The 23,784-nt window shown below is 32.2% G+C and overlaps 1 protein-coding gene across 7 annotated transcripts in view; it reads left to right on the forward strand.

The window, feature by feature from the left end:
• The window catches only part of LOC134724971 (probable E3 ubiquitin-protein ligase HERC4), a 303,456-nt gene that overhangs the window by 218,018 nt on the left and 61,654 nt on the right, over nt 1-23,784 (forward strand). For all 7 annotated transcript variants that reach the window (XM_063588396.1, XM_063588395.1, XM_063588394.1 and 4 more), the window contains 2 exons: nt 8,243-8,290; nt 16,250-16,345. In XM_063588396.1, the coding sequence (XP_063444466.1) occupies nt 8,243-8,290; nt 16,250-16,345 (144 nt within the window). The remainder of the gene's footprint in view (nt 1-8,242; nt 8,291-16,249; nt 16,346-23,784) is intronic.

Genomic DNA, 23,784 nt, shown 5'->3' on the forward strand with positions numbered 1-23,784 from the left:
TTTATGTACTACTGAAAAATTATTACACCAGGGTTTTCGATATCACAAACTGGTCAAAACATTTACTAAATTTTATCACCGGTATAAGGAAATAATTCGTAAATATAACTCAACATGCAGACATCTTATACGTTCAGGTATTTCACATCCAATTTTTTATGGAAATATTCTTTACAAAGCACAAAAATGTCAGTATTCTCCTCAGAAACTAACAAAACCTTTAAATAGACTTATCAAAAGGGGATTTAGTTACGATACTGTTGTCAAGTCATTAAAGATTGCATATTTTGGCTCTAATATTGATTCACTGATAGGGTCTTTGTATCGGAACTAAACACATTTATTTCTAAAAAAACAGTTGTTGGCATGACACGGGTTATGTTCTTCTCATATATTTTATGATAGTATGATACTAAACCCCTAATGGGAGGGATTGTGCCTGATATTCATATGATGAAGACATAATCTTTCAATCAGTTTAATTGAGGTCTGGAGCTGGCATGTCAGTTAACTGCTAGTAGTCTGTTGTTATTTATGTATTATCGTCATTTTATTATTTTCTTTTGTTACATCTTTTGACATCGGACTCGGACTTCTTGAACTGAATTTTAATGTGCGTAAAGTTATTCTTTTACTTTTCTACATTGGCTAGAGGTATAGGGGGAGGATTGAGATCTCATAAACATATTTAACCCCGCCGCAATTTTGCGCCTGTCCCAAGTCAGGAGCCTCTGGCCTTTGTTAGTCTTGTATGATTTTAAATTTTAGTTTCTTGTGTATAATTCGGAGTTTAGTATGACGTCCATTATCACTGTACTATTATGCATATTTTTAGGGGCCAGCTGAAGGACACCTACGGGTGCGGGAATTCTCGCTACATTGAAGACCCATTGGTTGCCTTCGGCTGTTATCTGCTCTATGGTGGGGTGGTTGTCGCTTTGACATATTCACCATTTCCTTTCTCAATTTTATTCTCCAGGTGCAAGATGTTGATCTACTTGTTCATTGTCATCATATTGCATTTGTGAATGTTGTATATTTTGCTGATGATCATTTTCATTTTGTAAAGGTTCTTGTTCCTCATTTCTATTGTTGTTTTCCTCATCATCTTCACTATCATAGATTTCAGTTGGATGAATTTACTCTCGAACTGCCAATCCCTAGATTTTTCATCATCTATTATGGAATTTCATGGAATATTTTTCCATGGAATTCCATAGAGTATTGGACCTGTTTTCCATGGAAATCCATGGAAAATAAAAAGAGAAAAAAAGGAAATATATTCCTAAGAATTTCTTTCTGGTTTTGCATTGTTTTTGTTTAGATTTAGTTGCTTAGATGGCGTATTTTTAAATTCTGTTCCACATCTGTTAAGCCTACATGGATGAAACCTGACATATATACTGCCATGCCCTACAAACACTACTTTGCCATTTTTGGCAAGGATGGTTCCAGATCCTTTCCACTTATAGTCATCATCTTGTTTGTAGTAAACTCTATCTTCATGCTGAAAACATTCACAAGAGGCTCTTATTTCATGGCGTAGAGCCCTTCTTATTCTATCTGATGACTCTGCTTGTATGAAAGCATGTCTGCCAGCATGTTATTCATTTAGATGTTTAGCAAAGGTCTGACTGACATTATTATGATCCAAAGCTGGAGGTTTATCAATTGGCACATTAACAAATTGATATGGGCTCAATCCATATACCAGAGACTGTTTTTTGGCATTAAAACCCCATACTAAAGCTGCTTCTAGATTTAATTTGGGTTGATCTTCCAATATTTTTGCAACACAGTCATCAACCACAGGGCCTCTGACCGACCCGGTAAAATCACCGCGCCCCGAAACATTTTATTGGCCATTCTTGTCCACTATTTGTTTGTTGCTATGTTGGTTTTTGGTGATATCTTTTCAATGCTGTAGTCAATGAGCAATGGTTTGTGGTGATACCTTTCCGATGTTGTTGTCAACGAGCGTTTTAAATCGAGACATTTTTGCATTGAAGCGTCTACATGATTCGGAATCAAGTTAAAACAAACAAAATGCTTTGCCACACGATTTGTTTGTGTGCAAGGGTGATCTTTTTGGAAAATAAAAAAAAACCTGAAGCATCTTTCAACCCGCTGAGTGCATCTTGATTTGCTTTGTGTCTAACCTCTGTTCCTGTTTAAATGATAAAATCTTCAAGACTGAGTAAAAATGGTCTGAATCGTGCTTTGAAATCTATCTACTTTGTCTTTGAACAGGTTCGGCACAAGTCAGAAAATGTGGGATACATGTATTTCCTGCTTTCAGGGAACGTCCCTGTTTCTGGTGTAAAAAAAAACACAGTTTAAATGGGATTTCCTTTTTCAATTTATGGCATGAAAAGTACAAAAGCGACGTTTTAACGTTATAACTGCATCAGTAGAATTTTAGGAAATACAAAACATGAATATAAAGTGAAGTCTCGTTTCTTCTAGAACTCGAAAAAGAACATACAAATCTTTGTTTAGGAATCAATTGACCAAGCTGCATGATCCAGGTGTAACTGAACATAACTGAATTATGTTCACTTCTATTGAAAAATTTTATTCATTGAATTTCAATTCCCAAGTTATTAACATACATGTATCTTTTTGTTATCTAATAATTGATGATCAAGGTATGAATTGGTTAACAAAAGAATTGTTTTGTTGTTAGTTATGCATCAAATTAGACTTGAAGTAAGCTTTTTATTTTTTTACTAAAAACATTTGCTATCATTTAGCATTGTTATCACACGTAGAATGTGCGCTTTTGTAGATCCCATTACATTTAATGAATAGGAAAATGAGGAGGTCCATGTATACTGTTTTTTAACACCAGAAAACTGGGGTGTACACTGAATTAGAATACAGGGAATACCCCACTTTTCTTGACTTGAGCCATACCTGTTGAATTTTGTACAAATTCATAATAGAAAAACATATCAAGGAATAAAATAAAATAATTTGCCTACCTACCTACCCATACCTGCCAACTGTCACTATTTGCGGGGGATTCCCCCATGGAGGCTCCCAAATTGAACTTTTAAAAGAGCAATTATGTCCACAATTTTAACAAAACAATTTATTTTACAATGAATTGAGGCTTATAAAGTATGAAGAAACAACATTTCACTGTATTTGAAGGCCCCTTGAAGGTTTTTTAGGAGTATGGCAGTCATCTTGCAAGCAAAACCCCATGGGCGTTTTGAAAACTTGGCAGGTATGCCTTCCCATACCCTAACAACCTCAGTCGGTGGAGGGGAAACAAAGATATTTTTAATGTTGGCCCAGCATGATTATGTTCACAAATACCATTCTGCCAAGGACTATAAGCAGCAGTATTCATTACATCAATGTTCAAGTTAGCACACATATCACGGAAAATTTCATTTGCAAATTCACCACCATTGTTAGCTAGAAAACGCTTTTGAGGTGCCATTCCACTCCCTATCCACAGAGATATTTTCTTGTCCGCTATGACATCTGATATTTTCCTTTTGATATTTTAGCAAGACTAAATCTTGTTGCAATCTCATTAAATGCAAAAAGTATGTGTTAGGTTTCCATTCTTTTAAATCAACAGCAACCACTTCATTGAACTCTGCAGCCAAAGGAAGTGAGACAACTGGTTGAGCTGGAGTTTTCTTATATTTCTTGCAGACATCACAACCTTCTATTATTTCATCCACACAATAAAAATGTTCTTTAGTATAACCACCTGCATCTTTCAACAAAGTTTTCAGTCTTTTAGCTGAAGGATGAGCAAACTGCTTGTGTAGTTTTTCAATGATTTTGGTTTTTGTCTTTGGTCATATTAGTTGCTTCAAGAGCAGTGACAGTAACTTTAATATCGATTTTCAATTGATCTATTGGTACACAATAATGCCCTGAAGATGTGCAGTGCAGTTGTACATATTTTTTTAAATATATTGGCACTATCATTTTCAAAATTAAGCTTCATTTTTGCTTTCTCCATAGAGTCCTTACTCAACAACAATGGTATTTCGCTCGTTACAACATCTGATTGTATTTCAAATTCAACACCTGCACATTGAAAAGTTACCTTCTTTGTTGATTGCAGAACTGTACCTCCATCAAATTTGAAAAGAGTGTCACTTGGGTTTTCTTCTACTTTTTTGAAGAGTCAAGTCTAAAAACATTTCATCCGCGTTTCCCCTGTCACGGTTGTAGTACAAGCACTGTCTAATATTGCTGAATTGGCAGCTTCTGTCAGAAGACCAAGAGCTTCCTGTGACTTGTTTCCAGTAAACAATACAGCTTTTTCAACACCTTGATTTGCCTTGGCCATATTTTCATAAGAGTGGGCTTTGCTTTACCAATTGTCTAATAGAATCACAACTTAGACAGCCTCAGTAAGCATGGTAAGTGGCAAACCATCAGGTTCATATGAATTAACAGATTTGTTTAAATTTCCTTTGTACTGTGGATTCATTTTTATTCGTGGTTTACCAATTTTCGTGGGTTTCGTGGGTCACAGCGAACCACAAATTTAAGAATTCAACGAAGAATAATCCCGAGAAATGTATATATGGAGTCGGATGAATATTTCCGGTTATGTTATGCATTTCTAGTATAGTATTGACTGGCGGTAAACATTGTAACATAACACGTATTTTTTTTATTGAAAGAAGATACAAGTATTTTGATTAAATCTATAATAAATATATCGAATGTCAGTGATAATTTCCTTTTTAAAATTGATTAAAACTGTTCATGGGAAATAACTGCAAGTTGTTAATTACCGTGTCATAGTTTGGTTTACCAGTAATTAAAAATCAATAGGAATAAGTACGGGGATATTGCCGTAGGTAATATTGTTTATGACAGGAACATTTATGTTCACACCTTATACTTATATCACTGTTTATTATATCGTGATTAGGGAAATGAGCTTTCAATCATAAAATGTTGAATGCCTTATAGAATTTAGACAAGAATTTATTAATTGTACATCAAACAAATAATTAGTTGTCTCTGTCCATGATTGTAATCGAAGTTAGCAATGAACACTTCAACCTAGAATGACCAAGTGAGGATTTTGACAATTCAAAACTTTTTCAATGAATTCCTTCTTTTTTGTTTTGTTTTATTATTGATCAAACCAAGGAGGTTATATGATCTCCTAAATCAAAAATAAATCCACGAATTACGTATCTAATTTTTTTTTGTAATCAGCGATCCACAAATTAACGTATACCACGAAACGTCTTTTTTTCTCTATCCACGAAAATTAATACCCACGAAAATAAATGAATCCACAGTAATTAAAGTTGTCTTGTGGCCTATAATCACTTGCTCTATTTGTAGCGTGATTCCCTCTGAATCCTCTTCCAAAACGTTTCCTTGAATACTTTACATCTTCATCGGCCATTCATGCTGATTCCACTCTAATTCTGTCTCCCATATCTATGCTGGCTTGCTGTCTAAAAATCTTTTTAAGAGAAGTTGCCATCTGCTTGTTCATATTTGACACTGGTTAACACTAAGTGTCGTTCTTTCATTTCTAACTCTGATTATTCTAACAATTTAAAAGCTAACACAGGCTGTGGCAGTTCCATTTTAAACTTTTGGTTCTCCAATTCTGCTACTTTCTCCTTCATTGAACTAACCTTACTACGTCTAAATCTATCAAATTCAGAATATGCTTCATAAGCTTCACTAAGCTCATCTATTTTTTGCTCACCTGGCCCAAAGGATTTACTCATTACTTGGCGTTCATCGTCTGTCTTCGTTAAGTTTTACAAAAATCTTTCTCCTTTGAAACTACTGGGTCAAATTTAACCAAACTTAGCAACAATCATCATTGGGGTATCTAGTTTAAAAATTGTGTCTGGTGACCCACCAAACGAACCAAGATGGCCGCCATTGCTAAAAATAAAACAGGGATAAAATGTATATTTTGGCTTATAACTCTGAAACCAAACCATTTAGATCAAATATGACACGTGATAAAATTGTTTATTAAGTCAAGATCTATCTGCCCTGAAATTTTCAGATGAATCGGACAATGGGTCGTTGGGTTGCTGCCCCTGAATTGGTAATTTTAAGGAAATTTTGTCCGTTTATCTTAAAAATAATTATAGATAGTGATAAACTGTAACAGCAATAATGTTCAGCAAAGTAAGATCTTCAAATGTGTCAATATGATCAAAATGGTAAGTTGACCCCTTAAGGAGTTATTGCCCTTAATACATTTTGTAGTCATTTTTTACAAATTTTTTGGTAAATTTTTGTTTGTTTTTTCTTACAAAAATCTTCTCCTCTGAAACTGCAGGACCAAATTTAACCAAACTTGGCCACAATCATCATTAGGGTATCTTTTTTAAAAATGTGTTCGGTAACCCGGCCAACCAACCAAGATTGCCGCCATGGCTAAAAATAGAACATGGTAAAATGTAGATTTTGGTTTATAACACTGAAACCAAAGCATTTAAAGCAAATCTTACAAGAGGTTAACTTGTTCATCTAGTAAAATGTAAATATCTATCTGCCTTGAAATTTTCAGATGAATTGGACAACTGGTTGTTGGAATGCTGCCCCCCCCCCCCCCCCCCCCCCCCATTGATATTTTTTAAAGAAATTTAGCCGTTTTTGGTTATAATCTTGAATACTATTATAGATAGAGATAAACTGTAAACAGCAAAAATGTTCAGCAAATTAAGATCTACAAATAAGTTGACCCCTTAAGGAGTTATTGTTATATATAGTCAATTTTTAACAATTTTCATTTATTTGGTAAATTTTAGCAAGACTTAGTTTTTACAAAATATTTACCTCTGTAACTAAAGGGCCAAGTTCATTACAGATAGAGAAAATTGTAATTAGCAAAAATGATCAGTAAAATATGATCTACAAACACATCACCATCACCAAAACACAATTTTGTCATGAATCCATCTGTTTCCTTTGTTTAATATGAACATAGACCAAGGTGAGCGACACAGGCTCTTAAGAGCCTCTAGTTAAATTTTGTTCATAAATTCAATGAGCTTATCTTCTCCATCATCTGCATTTAAAGCTTCTAAACTTAAGTCGCTAAACACTTTATCTCGAATGGAATTTAGTCCGAAAACAGTTGGTTGCCGGACAATTACTTTTGTATAAGTAAATAGAAATCTATGAACTTTTAACACAAGGTTTATAACTACAAAAGGAAGTTTGGGATTGATTCTTGGGGTTATGGTCCTAACAGTTAAGGAATAAGGGGCCAAAAACAGACAATAACTTGTGTTTAAGTGTTATCGATCTCTTTGAAATTTTCTATACCTCAAAGGGATGGTTAGGATTGGTTTTGGGGAGTAATGGCTCTATCTGTTTAGGAATTAGGGGCAAAAAAGTGGGAAAAACAAGGGTTTCTTGGTTAATGGACAATTAAGACAATTTTAAAGCAGTGTAAAGGAGGTAATCCAGACATTATAATCAAACCTCCCTTACACTGCTTCGAAATTATGTATAAAGTAATGTTGTGTTGTCTTGAGGTGATTAGCTGTCAATTTGCTTTAAAAAGTTATACTATTTAATTTATGTTGATAAAGGAATAATAATTTTATATTTTAAGACTTTTATGATGTATTCAAATGGGTAATTATGGTTGCATCTCCAAGGAAAATTTGAAATGAGAAAAGGGAGGAGAGGTGAAGAAAAAAAAAAGTGTAATTGTTTTTTACTTTTGCGAAGAGAGCAATTCACAATAGCATAGTGTATATTGCACAGACGCAAATCAGATTATGAGTATAAATTCAAATATTACCAATTCTAAGTTCTTTGACTATAGTTACTCCGTGTCAGAAACCTATTATGTGTAAAATATTTAATTACAATCTTAATTCAGACCTGTATCAAGCATGAATATTGTGTCCATTTTTGCTTCAACCGTTCAAGGTTGGACCTCTGCGGTAAGTATCCAGCTGCAGTCAGGGAAGCAATTTATTTTGATAGATTAGGCCGTTAGTTTTCTAAAAAAAATTGTTTCCTATTTTTTTATGTCGGCGCCTTTTAAAGTTAACTATTATGATGTTTTGGTTAGAACATATAATGTATGTTAACCGTTCAAGAGATTTTAGATGTTGAAAGACTGACCTTGTTAAGCTTGACATTTTAAGATTGCTATTTTAAGGTTTGATTTCAATCAAAGAGGCTATTGATGCAGGTATTCCTACAAAACTAGTAACATGCTTCTTTTACTGTCAATTAATGTTTTATTTTCTAGGTGGTGTTTATAGGTGAGGAGGCAATAGATGAAGGTGGACTCACTAAGGTTTGTATTCCATTAAAGCACTGCAATGAAGGTTATTTAAGAAAGTCATCAGTTGATTCTGTTTAAATATATTTGTGTTCAGCTTACCTGGGCAAAAGAGCCCTTGTGAACTTTTCTCCTCAATTAATTAGCATTTGTTGTCATTTGAAAAATCTTCTCCGAAATAACTGGGGCCATTGGAATTAAACTAGGGATCATGGGATATCTTGTTTAAAAATTGTATCTAACAACCCTGCATGTCAACCAACATCGCTGACATAGCCTTCCATGTTGATGTTACCATGCTTTTGCCTATCTTGAAGACTATTATAAATAAATTGCAAAATCAGTAACGAAATACAAGATCTACAATGTTTATTATGTTACTTTCTTATACAAAATTTCCTTGCAAAATCAACCACTTAATCAATCAGTATTTTGAAATTGTGTTTCGCTTTTAAGTTACCTGTCGATTTAAACTTTTGTAAGTTCTTTTGTCCCATCTAATAAATACAATAGCTATTATTCTCTGTATAGTTTATTTGATGGGACCTTTAAATTTCTTCAAAGAGAAATCTATCACTCATTGATTAATTTACTTGAACTAATAACTGAACTATCAATGATAAAAATACATGTACAAATACTAAATATTAAATAAGGAATAAGGCTGTTAGTTTTCTCGTTTGAATTGTTTTACATTGTCATGTCGGGGCCTTTTATAGCTGACTATGCGGTGTGAGCTTTGCTCATTGTTGAAGGGTGTACGGTGACCTATAGTTGTTAATGTCTGTGTCATTTTGGTCTCTTGTGGACAGTTGTCTCATTGGCATTCATACCGCATCTTCTTTTTTATAAATAAATATATTTGCAGAGAGGTCTCAGTCCTAATTCATTCACCTAATAAACTTAGATTGAAATCAATCAATCCAATGAAATATTCATTGTGCACAAACTTATTGATGAAAGATTTGATAACACTGAAGGAATTCTACAACTGCAAGATCCAACAACATGACCCAAAAGAATGTGGAACTCCCTAGAGCACTAGGAATTGTCAGCATTGAAATTGTATTAAAAAAAACACTAAACCAATGAATAGATGGTTCTCATCATGAACTTGAAATGAATAAGAACAAAACAATCTCAGTCTAATATTTTCTCCTTCTATTTAAAAAAAGACCTAATAACTGCATTTCAGTAATTCAGAGCAGTTTCTGAGTGGCAGTGCTAGGTCAACAATTATGTTTTAGATCATAAGTCATAATTAAGTCACACTTCAAGTCAGTATGAACATATTTTGAATAAAAGTGATTAAAATGCTAGTCTGGAATAAAATGTTTTAAGTTCAAAAGGACAAGCATTTTTCATTTACTTTTGCAGGATTCCTTCATCACAACTTTTTAGCTCACCTTGCCCGAAGGGCCAAGTGAGCTTTTCTCATCACTTGGTGTCCGGCGTCCGTCGTCGTCCGTCGTCATTAACTTTTACAAAAATCTTCTCCTCTGAAACTGCTGGGCCAAATTTAACCAAACATTGCCATAATCATTATTAGGATATCTAATTCAAAACTGTGTCCGGTGACCCTCCAAACCAACCAAGATGGCCGCCATGGCGAAAAATAGAACATAGGTGGTAAAATGCAGTTTTTGGCTAGTAACTCAAAAACCAAAGCATTTAGAGCAAATCTGACATGGGGTAAAATTGATTATCAGGTCAAGATCTATCTGCCCTGAAATTTTCAGATGAATCAGACTACCTGTTGTTGGGTTGTTTCCCCTGAATTGGTAATTTTAAGGAAATTTTGCTGTTTTTGGTTATTATCTTGGATATTATTATAGATAGAGATAAACTTTTAAATACAATAAATTTTCGCAAAGTAAGATCTATAAATAAGTCATTATGACCGAAATGGTCAGTTGACCCCTTTAGGAGTTATTGCCCTTTATAGTCAAGTTTTAACCATTTTTTCGTAAATCTTAGTAATCATTTACAAAAATCTTCTCCTCTGAAACTGCTGGGCCAAGTTAATTATAGATAGAGATTATTGTAAGCAGCTAGTATGTTCAGTAAATTAAGATGTAAAAAACACATCACCATCACCAAAACACAATTTTGTCATGAATCCATCTGCGTTCTTTGTTTAATATTCACATAGACCAAGGTGAGCGACACTTTTTATATTATTATGAATAAACTGTAATGGTTGAGCTTTGTTTAGTCATCTTATGCAGTTAAGGTTGTGCAAAGACAGTATAGGATTTCCTTACCTTGCTTTAGTTAATTCAAAAATTTCACTAACTTAAAGAGAATAATTAACCCAGTCAAATATTCACAGCTGAACTCGCTTTTTCAAACAAACAAACTAAATGTGTGTACATTGTGTATAGATAATGACATCGATGTGTAAGACCAAAAAACTACAATGTCAAAAACTGTGTTTCTTTTGGAATTTAGTTTAAACAGGGTTTCCTAAGGTGTTATAGAACGTAAGACTTGATTACTTTGAGATAAGTATTATTAATTTTTTATATAGTATATATAATCTTTGTTAATCTGTGAAAAAAAAAAAAAAAAAAAAAAACAGACAATTTCGCATAATTTATAAACGACGATCAACGGCGTTACATAATTGTCAAAAGACGGCCAATTTAACATTTTTCAGTATTATTTTCATTAATAATTAGAACTAAGCTTACAAAATCTAGATATATATATTTCTGACCCTAATGGCAAGTAAGAAGCAGAAAAAAGAAAAAAATCCAAATTGGCGCCAAATTATTTTTCCAGCGAAATTAACGCAATTTAAGAAAGGCGGGTTTTAATATCAGTCCCATTGTTGTCTTAAGAAAGTAGCAACAACGGTCGTTTCTAAGGGCTTGGTTTCCGACTGATATTTTCTTTGATTAAAACTATTAATAAGAGGTAAATGTAAATGAGAGCATATGGAACAAAAACAAATGAGACAATATCCGTATTCAACAAAACTTGAAAAAAAAATAACTCTGCTAAATTATGGCCAAATTGCTTCCACAATTCATAACTTCATAAGAAATGCAAAAATCATTATTATGAAGAATGATGGCAAAACTTCCATAAGGTGTTTGAAGATTTGGAATCACTTAAAAGATTCCTAATTTTACACTGCATTTACCCCTATTTGTTTAATGCAATCCAGCCGAAAGAAATACAAATAGAAAAAAAATATGCAAATATGTAAACCAACTAATCTTTGCAAGAAATTTTGTGTTGTTGTGTCTTATTATAAGATAACAAATAAATCATTGTACAAATGTTAATTTTTGCTCTTCCCTTACATAAAAATAGCAAGAAAATTATAAATCTATTAAGGTACATAGCTGAGAAATCAACATAAAAGGAATAAGTTAACAAAAATAACTATCTGTGAAAATAAGTTGGTTTACAGAATTTGAAAAATAAACAAAAAAACACACATTCATACACCTTGGGCATCTATTAAAATGATTTATGTCTTAATAAATACACTATTGACATCCTTTTATATATAAAAAAAAAAAGAAAAAAAGAAGTTTTGAATGAAGAATAAAAAATAACAACCAGGGTATATTGAACATTAAGTACAAGTGTATTTTTATTTATTTGGAAGATGATTTTTTTACTCATGTAAATTAATCAATGAGTGATAGATTTCTCTTGGAAGAAATTTTAAGGTCCCAGTGAATAAACTATAAAGAGAACAATAGCTCTTGTATTTATTAGATGGGCCAAAAGAAATTACAAAAGTTTTAAATCAACAGGAAACTTGCAGGTAAATCTGTGGAAAACTATCATCAGTAATGAATATAAAAAAGAAGATGTGGTATGATTGCCAATGAGACAACTGTCCACAAAGACCAAAATGACTCAGACATTAACAATTATAGGTCACCGTACGGCCTTCAACAATGAGCAAAGCCCATACCGCATAGTCAGCTATAAAAGGCCAGATATGACAATGTACAACAATTCGAACAAGAAAACTAACGGCCTTATTTATATAAAAAAATGAACAAAAACAAATATGTAACACATAAACTAACGACAACCACTGAATTACAGGCTCCTGAAAACTGTTCACTGAAACGAAATAAAAAAAATGATAATATGTCTATACTTAACTTTCTGATCAAATAAGTGATCTTTGAATTATTGAAAACCCCGGAAATCCTAAATGGGCATTTGAAGAATAATTATTAAAATTTTCAGTGATGATGTAGAATCACTGGTCATTTTCAGGGATTATATATTATCACTAATTACGAGTTAAGTGATTATGTATAATACCTGAACAATCAGGGATTCTATATAATCCCTAATTATACAATCTCACTGAAACATATACATGCAACCTGAATTTGTAAAATCAGGGAATATGTGGAATCCCTGATTATTCTGGAATTATTTAGTATAATTAAAATCATCCTTAGTATGTTACAATTTCCTGAATTATACTTATTTTTAAGTCTTCATCAAGTACACCGATCTACTCTTGTAACATATGATAATTCAATATTAAAATATTGTACTTTCATAAATATAAACAAATTAAAGTCTTATCTTTGCATGATAAAAAGTAAAAGATAAATATTCTTATAAAGTAAGTTTTATAACTATTGTTTATACAATTTTTAGAAAAGTTAGTCCCATTTTTTTAACATGACTATTTGAAGTCTTCTCTATAACTTCTTACACCACTGATCACCACTGGGTAGATGCCACTGCTGGTGGACGTTTCGTCCCTGAGGGTATCACCAGCACAGTAGTCAGCACTTCAGTATTTACATGAATATCAGTTATATGGTCATTTTTATAAATTTCCTGTTTACAAAAGTATGAATATTTCAAAATGCTAAATGGGCATTTGAAGAATAATTATTAAAATTTTCAGTGATGATGTAGAATCACTGGTCATTTTCAGGGATTATATATTCTCACTAATTACGAGTTAAGTGATTATGTATAATACCTGAACAATCAGGGATTCTATATAATCCCTAAATATACAATCTCACTGAAACATATACATGCAACCTGAATTTGTAAAATCAGGGAATATGTGGAATCCCTGATTTTTCAGGAATTATTTAGTATAAATAAAATCACCCTTAGTATGTTACAATTTCCTGAATTATACTTATTTTTAAGTCTTCATCAAGTACACCGATCTACTCTTGTAACATATGATAATTCAATATTAAAATATTGTTCTTTCATAAATATAAACAAATTAAAGTCTTATCTTTGCATGATAAAAAATAAAAGATAAATATTCTTAAAAAGTAAGCTTTATAACTATTGTTTATACAATTTTTAGAAAAGTTAGTCCCATTTTTTTAACATGACTATTTGAAGTCTTCTCTATAACTTTTTACACCACTGATCACCACTGGGAAGATGCCACTGCTGGTGGACGTTTCGTCCCTGAGGGTATCACCAGCACAGTAGTCAGCACTTCAGTATTTACATGAATATCAGTTATATGGTCATTTTTATAAATATCCTGTTTACAAAAGTATGAATATTTCAAAATACTAAATGGGCATTTGAAGAATAATTATTAAAATGTTCAGTGATGATGTAGAATCACTGGTCATTTTCAGGGATTATATATCATCACTAATTACGAGTTAAGTGATTATGTACAATACCTGAACAATCAGGGATTCTATATAATCCCTTATTATACAATCTCACTGAAACATATACATGCAACCTGAATTTGTAAAATCAGGGAATATGTGGAATCCCTGATTATTCAGGAATTATTTAGTATAACTAAAATCATCCTTAGTATGTTACAATTTCCTGAATTATACTTATTTTTAAGTCTTCATCAAGTACACCGATCTACTCTTGTAACATATGATAATTCAATATTAAAATATTGTCCTTTCATAAATATAAACAAATTAAAGTCTTATCTTTGCATGATAAAAAGTGAAATATAAATATTCTTATAAAGTAAGCTTTATAACTATTGTTTATACAATTTTTAGAAAAGTTAGTCCCATTTTTTTAACATGACTATTTGAAGTATTCTCTATAACTTTTTACACAACTGATCACCACTGGGTAGATGCCACTGCTGGTGGACGTTTCGTCCCTGAGGGTATCACCAGCACAGTAGTCAGCACTTTAGTATTTACATGAATATCAGTTATATGGTCATTTTTATAAATTTCCTGTTTACAAAAGTATGAATATTTCAAAATACTAAGGTCTTTTTAATCCCAGGCATAATAAACCTTAGCCTTACTTGGCAAAACATTTTGGAATTTTTGGTCCTCACTTTGTTCTCATTTGCTTTTAAACTATTCTGATCTGAGCGTCACTGATGAGTCTTATGTAGACGAAATGGTGGTCTGGCGTACTAAATTATAAGCCTGGTACCTTTGATAACTATTTACATCACTGGGTCGATGCCACTGCTGGTGGACGTTTTGTCCCCGAAGGTATCACCAGCCTAGTAGTCAGCACTTCGGTGTTAGGCATTAATATCAATTATATGGTCATATTTATAAATTTCCTGTTTACAAACCTATGAATTTTTCAAAAACAAAGGATTTTCTTACCCAAGGAATAGATTACCTTAGCCATATTTGGCACAACTTTTTAGAATTTTTGGTCCTCAATGCTCTTCAACTTTGTACTTTTTTTGTGTTTATAACTTTTCTGATCTGAGCATCACTGATGAGTCTTATGCAGACAAAATGCATGTCTGGTGTACTATAACTAAATTATAAGCCTGATTCCTTTGATAACTATCTATTCACATTCAATTTTTAAATCGGGATAATGTCTGTTTGAATTTACTTAAAGACTTGATAACGTGCCAATCTTAGCTGCATAACAATCGATTCTTTTAGAATAGTTGCATATAAATACAGATAATAAGTATGTCCAAGAGAGGAATACAGCCAATAAAAAACAAAATTTTAGTTGATAGTAAAGGAATTTATTCGCATAGCATAGGGGTCGAAATTAGCGCTGGTCCGATGGTCCGTGACCAGTAGAATTTTAGTTGGACCAGTATAATCTGTCACCTGGTGGTCTGGCGGACCAGTAGAAATTCATCAATAAAATTCCTGATTGAATCGCAATTCCGTTTTTTATACTTGAACAATTTACCTGCGGACTCAATAACACGGTACTGGAGGTACTAAGTATAACAAGTGATTAAGTTTTTAATATCGAGGTTGAGTGTCCTTCACATCATCACAAAATGTGGAAATTTTTGGAATGAGCCAAATCGACGGACAAGAGAATAAAAAAAAGTGACATTCAAATGGAAGATCTGAATAAAGTTTATGAAATTGACAAAAAGAAATGTAAACCTCAAAAAAGAGTGTTTCAAATTTTAAGTTAGATTCTGTACTTGCTAATGAACGATCAGAACAGCACTAAAAAACTACGATAATAAAGGAGAGGAAACAAAAGAAGGGAAAATCATGAAAATAAACGTACACTTCTCTCATTTATATTAGTGTTTGTCAAATGAATTTCATTTGTGTAGGACCAGTAGATTTGGAGCTGGACCAGTAGATTTTCAAACCACTGGTCCGGCTGGCCAGTACACAATAAGCTTAAATTCGACCCCTTTATCAACATTTTAAATCTATTTACACCAGGTTCCTTTATTCTGCTGTACTCGTTGTCTGGCTATTTTAGGAGGAAAATGTTAACTTTAAATGGAAGTTTTGTAATTATTTCAACTTATTTCTACTTTTACTATTGACCAGAACGTTTTCCCCTGATTTATAATTGATTGGGTCCTTGTTGAAATGTGACCAACATTCAAAAATTATTTATTTTACAGGGTAGGTAATATGTTGTCACCAGATTCCCATCTGTTTATAAATCAATTGAAAAGGACTTTTAACAATCAGATCAATACAAGGCACAAAAGCTAAAGACACAAATTAAATTACACAACGTTTACCATTTATTTTTTAATTTCAGGAGTTTTTTCTTCTTTTATTGAGAGAAATTTTGGATCCTAAATATGGAATGTTTAAATTTTATGAAGAATCGAGAGTGGATTGGTTTAACTCAGATGTAAGTACATGCATTATTATTTTTTGCACATTGAAAAAGTTTTTAATTTATTGAAGTACGTTTTAGTTGATAAGAAAATATATCAAAATGTTTATTCCGCTGTATTGAAAAAATATTTGAAAGATCAAAAATAGAAATTTGAATTATTACTACTTGAAATACAATTCCCTTCCCTTTTCAACAATGTGATCTACAGAATAAGACTTTTTGCTGGATTTGTAATAGCATGAGCAACACGACGGGTGCCACATATGTAGTAGGATCTCCATGCCCTTCTGGAACAGTCCTGAGATCACCCCCTGTTTTTGGTGGGGTTCGTGTTGCCTGGTCTTTATTTTTATACGACCGCAAATTTTGAAAAAAATTTCGTCGTATATTGCTATCACGTTGGCGTCGTCTGCGTCGTCGTCGTCGTCGTCGTCGTCTGAATACTTTTAGTTTTCGCACTCTAACTTTAATAAAAGTGAATATAAATCTATAAAATTTTATCACAAGGTTTATGACCACAAAAGGAAGGTTGGTATTGATTTTGGAAGTTTTGGTCCCAACATTTTAGGAATTAGGGGCCAAAAAGGGCCAAAATAAGCATTTTCTTGGTTTTCGCACTATAACTTTAGTTTAAGTTAATAGAAATCTATGAAATTTTGACACAAGGTTTATGACCACAAAAGAAAGGTTGGGATTGATTTTGGAAGTTTTGGTTTCAATAGTGTAGGAATTAGGGGCCAAAAAAGGGCCCAAATAAGCATTATTCTTGGTTTTCGCACTATAACTTTAGTTTAAGTTAATAGAAATCTATGAAATTTTGACACAAGGTTTATGACCACAAAAGAAAGGTTGGGATTGATTTTGGAAGTTTTGGTTTCAATAGTGTAGGAATTAGGGGCCAAAAAAGGGCCCAAATAAGCATTATTCTTGGTTTTCGCACAATAACTTTAGTTTAAGTAAATAGAAAATAATGAAATTTAAACACAATGTTTATGACCACAAAAGGAAGGTTGGTATTGATTTTGGGAGTTTAGGTCCCAACAGTTTAGGAATTAGGGGCCAAAAAGGGACCCAAATAAGCATTTTTCTTGGTTTTCGCACCATAACTTTAGTATAAGTAAATAGAAATCTATGAAATTTAAACACAAGGTTTATGACCATAAAAGGAAGGTTGGTAATGATTTAGGGAGTTTTGATCCCAACAGTTTAGGAATAAGGGGCCCAAAGGGTGCAGAATTAAACTCTGTTTGATTTCATCAAAATTGAATAATTGGGGTTCTTTGATATGCCGAATCTAACTGTGTATGTAGATTTTTCACTTTTGGTCCCGTTTTCAAATTGGTCTACATTAAGGTCCAAAGGGTCCAAAATCAAACTTCGTTTGATTTTGACAAAAAAATTAATCGGTTGGGTTCTTTGATATGCTGAATCTTAAAATGTACTTAGATTCTTGATTATCGGCCCAGTTTTCAAGTTGGTCCAAATCGGGGTCCAAAATTAAACTTTGTTTGATTTCATCAAAAATTGAATAAATGGGGTTCTTTGATATGCCAAATCTAACTGTGTATGAAGATTCCTCATTTTTGGTCTTGTTTTCAAATTGGTCTACATTAAAGTCCAAAGGGTCCAAAATTAAACTTAGTTTGATTTTAACAAAAATTGAAATCTTAGGGTTCTTTGATATGCTGAATCCAAACATGTACTTAGATTTTTGATTCTGGGCCCAGTTTTCAAGTTGGTCCAAATCAGGATCTAAAATTATTATATTAAGTTTTGTGCAATAGCAAGTCTTTTCAATTGCACAGTATTGCGCAATGGCAAGAAATATCTTATCGCAAAATATTGTGAAATAGCAATTTTGTTTTTAATTAGAGTTATCTTTCTTTGTCCAGAATAGTAAGCAAGAAATATCTAATTGTAAGAATTTTTTTTATTTGGAGTTATCTTTCTTTGTCCAGAATCAACTTAACTCTTTGTTATATATGTTACAGTAAATAGGTGAAATTAGGAATTACATGTATTTACTAAAATTTAAGAATTACAGGTAATCCCCGATGCACTTAGTAAATACAAGTAATTCCTGAAACAGTCCAGTTATTACCAGTAATTACTTATTTTAAAATGAATTTTTACACATATTTACTGACTGCTAAAACAATGTTGTACTATGTTCAGATCATCAAAAGTTATGGTAATACTAACTAGAAGATCAGTTAGTACTCTTAAACTTTGTATTGAATGGTTGATTTGTATTAAAAATAACTTGAATAAATAATTATGGACTTTAAAATATTTGGTTAAATCAGAGTAACTTTAGCATGTTTAGTTTAAATCCAAAATGGTTCAAGTTGAGCATTAACAATTTTTGACCAATTTCAGCAGACATGGAAATCAGAAATGAAAAATTCTCCCAAAGCAGTATGTTTTAAATTTCTAAAAAGAAAACTTTGAATTTGAAGAATATTTAGACTTACTACATTTTTGTACCTTATAAAGAAAAGATAACGTTATGTAGGTTAAGAACTAGAATGAACTGTTATGTGCATTAGCTTCGAGATATAAAAAAAGATTTATTTTTGTTGTTGTTAAATCATTAATAAAAATGATATAGTGAAATCATAATTCACTGTTAGCAGCCAATTTGATTCTACTTTGCTAAATTAGCTGAGAAACAAGGGTAACGAGTTGTGCACTTGCAAGTGAATATTTGGACCTCATTGAATATGTATTCATGTGACCTTCAATTCAACCTCTAGCTGGAGATGGGTTGTCGATGTATTAAGCTATTCAAGTTGTAAGGGTTTTGCAGAACAAATAGGCTACTTTTGCTATTAATCTTAAAATTGTCCATGAGATACTATCTTTTGACTAGTACTGTAAGAAGTTTCTGTCAAAATTGGGTAAAAATTCAGGATGTCTTATAAAACCTAATGTTTTAAAAACTTTAACTGTAGAGTGTATGTAATCTGGGGAAAAAACTAGTCCATTTATAAGTTATTTACAAAAAAAATCAATTTTGGATAGATATCATTGTCTTGCATGCATATAGTTATAGAGTTTTAAAACCTATAAAACACCCGTTTTCCAGTTTCAATTCACAAACATTAAAGAGTATGCACTTTTGATGTGCCTTATATTCCTACATCCTTACGTAAGCTCCCTTAAAATCACTATCCCTTTACTCTTGTATTGTGTTTTTAATTTTAAAACAAAAACATCAAGTTAGTAAATAGCTGTAAAAATGACCAAAAAAATCAGTGATTACCAGTAATTACTGAAACAACTAGTAAATACATGTAATTACTAAATTGGCTAGTAATTACAGGTATTTACTGAAATGTTTAGTTATTACGTGTAATTCCTAATTTCACCTATTTACTGTAACATATATACAATATACAATGTATATTCACTTTTTACTACCAACTGATAAATTAAAATAATCTTTACCATTCAGTGATAACAAGCAGTTTTTTTACATCTTAATATCTTATGATGTATTTAAATGAGTAGTAATTGTTGCAAACTCCATTAGAAATTTTAATTGAGATTAGTTTTGGAATAAGGGAAAGGGGGATGTGATTAAAAAAATTGGGTTCAATTTTCTCATTTGAAATTTCATAAACAAAAAGAAAATTTCTTCAAACATTTTTTTGAGAGGAATAATATTCAACACCATAGTGAATTGCTCTAAGAGAAAACAAAAATTTTAATTTCATTAGAACACATTCATTTTGTGTCAGAAACCTATGCTGTGTCAACTATTTAATCACAATCCAAATTTAGAGCTGAATCCAGCTTGAATGTTGTGTCCATACTTGCCCCAACCGTTCAGGGTTCAACCTCTGCGGTCGTATAAAGCTACGCCCTGTGGAGCATCTGGTTCTATGTTGTGTCTTGTGTTCTGTTGTTTGTCTGCTTCAGCTTGTCTTTCTTTTTTTGGCCATGGCGTTGTCAATTTGTTTTCGATCTATGAGTTTGACTATCCCTTTGGTATTTTTCGCCCCATTTTTTAACTAAGCAAACATTTTTAAATTCATTTCTGAAAAAAAAGGATTTATTAAGATTTAATTGCATAACAAACATTGACACTAACAATGAAAGACATATAAGTTAAATGTATTGGTGTTTTCAAAAAAACTGTTTGAAAAAAACATAAGGGAAAAAAAATACAAAAATACAAAACTAAAAATAAAGTATTGATCAAGGAAACAACCAACCTTAATTATTATAATTTGATTAAACATTTTCCAAACGTTATGATAATGAAACAATATAATATCAATATCAATCCGTCCACAGAATAAAATATAATCCGTAGGCCTCATGAACTATTTGCATTAAGCTTTATATATTGCAGAGGGTAAAAAAGACTTGTATGCTACATACTTTGTAATTAGATGCCTGTCATATTTCCATTTTCCTTGACCTCAATTTCATGTTTCAGTGACTGCTTTATAAAACATGTACATGTTTTCTTTATCATATAAATTTTTCATTTTTATGAGTTAACGGATAACTATATTTGGTATATGTCCGTCAGGAAAGAGTTACCTAATCTCTACCTCATTTTATGGAACAGATATCAATGTTCAAATATTGTAATATGGTCCATTTCTCAGATACTATAAGCAGTAGTTCAGCTAACGTAATGTTTTGTATGTAATTATAGTTATATGTACATGACAGCTTTACAGATTCATCCGACTTGTCCACAGTTTCATGAGTTAATGCTGATTTTAAGCATCTGCACATCTTATTTCAATGGAGATCATCTGTTTCTGTCTCTTCATTTGTGGTCCATTGAGTTTGAAGGTTTTGCATAATTTACTTGTTTAAGCATGTAATACAATCTGTTTTAAGAGGAACCACTTATTTTTTGGTAATGATAGTATCAGCATTAACAATAAAATTGAGAATGGAAATTGGGAATGTGTCAAAGCGACAACAACCCTACCAAAGCTGAATAGGTCTTCAACACAGTGAGAAAATCCTGCAACCGAAGGCGGGCTTCAGTTTGCCCCTGAACAGAATGTGTATAAGTTTAATCAAAATGGAAGTCACAATAAGCCCCATAACATATAAATGAACTTAAATTGTAAAAGACTAACAAAGGCCAGAGGGTCCTGAATTGGGACAGGCCCAAAATGTGGCAAGGTTAATTTTATTTTATGATATCTCCCCCCTCCCCCCATGCATCTTGTCAATGTTGAATAAACAAATACACATCTATATGCACTGTTAAACTAAGATGAAAAAAAAATCCTAAAATATGTAACAGAAGAAACTAAGCAAAATGATAATGATACATAAGTTAACAAAGGAGAACTAGTTAATGACATGCAGCTCAACACCTCAATTGAATTGATTGAAAGATTGTATCTTCATCATATGAAAATCAGGCACAATCCCTCCTGTTAGGTGTTTAGTAGTATACCATCATAAAATGTATGAGAAAAACATATAACCTGTATCGTGTAACAGTAAACAACTGGATTTAAAAATAAAGGTGTTATAAACGATACAAAACTATGTGTGAATCAATTTTAATTCCATAAAGGCCATCTTTAATGACTTGACAACATTGAAGTTACTATATCCCTTCTGAATAAGTCTGTTTAAAGGTTTGGTTAGCTTTTGAGGTATTATTGATGATATTTTTGTCCTTTGCATAGAATATTACCATTAAAGATTGGATTTGAAATACCTGAGCGTTTAAGATAAATGCACGTTGATTTTTATTCACGATTGATGTCCTTGTGCCTATGATTAAATTTAAAAGTAACTGTATTGACGAGTTTGTGATAGATAAAATCTCCTTTGAGGGCCTTTCACATTCCAAGAAGTTGTCAATTTTATTAACATCTGTTAGCATATTTTGAATCATCCAGTTAGATATAAAAAAGTTAAGACCCATAAAATCATCCAATGAGCTTTTAAGATCACCGGCAACCACATGTTGATTATTTTTTTTTATAAAATGGGTTCGGAAAGGGATAAATTTCCATATAATTAGAGAAAATCATATACTTTGTGCCCCTCTACTTGCTGACTTGTTTCTTTATTAGCTCACCTGACCTGAAATGTCAAGTGAGCTTTTCTCATCACTTGGCGTCCGTCGTCTGTCGTCCGTCGTCCGTAAACTTTTACAAAAATCTTCTCCTCTGAAACTACTGGGCCAAATTTAACCAAACTTGGCCACAATCATCATTGGGGTATCTAGTTTAAAAATTGTGTCCGGTGACCCGGCCAACCAACCAAGATGGCTGCCATGGCTAAAAATAGAACATAGGGGTAAAATGCAGTTTTTGGCTTATAACTCAAAAACCAAAGCATTTAGAGCAAATCTGACATGTGGTTGAATTGTTTATCAGGTGAAGATCTATCTGCTCTAAAATTTTCAGATGAATCTGACTACTCGTTGTTAGGTTGCTGCCCCTGAATTGGTTATTTTAAGGAAATTTTGCAGTTTTTGGTTATTATCATGAATACTATTATAGATAGAGATAAACTGTAAACAGCAATAATGTTCAGCAAAGTAAAACCTACAAATAAGTGAACATGACCAAAATTGTCAGTCAACCCCTTAAGGAGTTATTGCCCTTTATAGTCAATTTTATAACAAATTTTCGTCAGTTTTTGTAACTTGTACAAAAATCTTCTTCTCTGATACTACATGGCCAATTTAAACCAAACTTGGCCATTATTATCATTGTGGTATATAGTTTAAAAAATGTGTCCGATGACACCGCCTTCCAAACAAAATGGCCGACATGGCTAAAATTAGAACATAGTGGTAAAATGCAGTTTTTGATTTATATCTTTAAAACTAAGACATTTAGGGAAAATCTTTAAAGATTTAAATGTCAATCAGAATAAGATCTATACCCTCGCAAATTTTCAGATGAATCTGACAACTCGTTGTTGGGTTGCTGCCCTAAAATTGGTAATTTTAAGGAAATTTTTCAGTTTTTGGTTATTATCTTGAATACTATTATAGATAGAGATAAACTGTAAACAGCAATTTTGTTCAGCAAAGTAAGATCTACAAATAAGTCAAACATGATAAAAATTGTTAGAATACCCCTTAAGGAGTAATTGTCCTTTATAGTCAATTTTGAACAACTTTTTGTCATTTTTGTAACTTGAAATCTTCTTTTCTAAAACTATGGGCCATATTAAACTAAATGTGGCCACAATCATTACTATGGTATCTATTTAAAAAAAAAGTGTCTAATGACCCCACCTACTAACCAAGATGATCGACATCAGTAAATACAGTAACAGGTGAGCGACACAGGCTCTTGAGAGCCTCTAGTTATTATGAGGCTGACTTCATGCAGGAACTTCTTAGGAAGAAAGATAAGAAGTTAGCAATATCCTTTAACTCTACTTTCCGCTATATAGATGACGATCTTTCACTAAACAATTCAAAATTTGGTGACTATGTG

Source organism: Mytilus trossulus, chromosome 7 (assembly GCF_036588685.1).
Source record: "Mytilus trossulus isolate FHL-02 chromosome 7, PNRI_Mtr1.1.1.hap1, whole genome shotgun sequence".
Lineage (NCBI taxonomy): Eukaryota > Metazoa > Mollusca > Bivalvia > Mytilida > Mytilidae > Mytilus > Mytilus trossulus.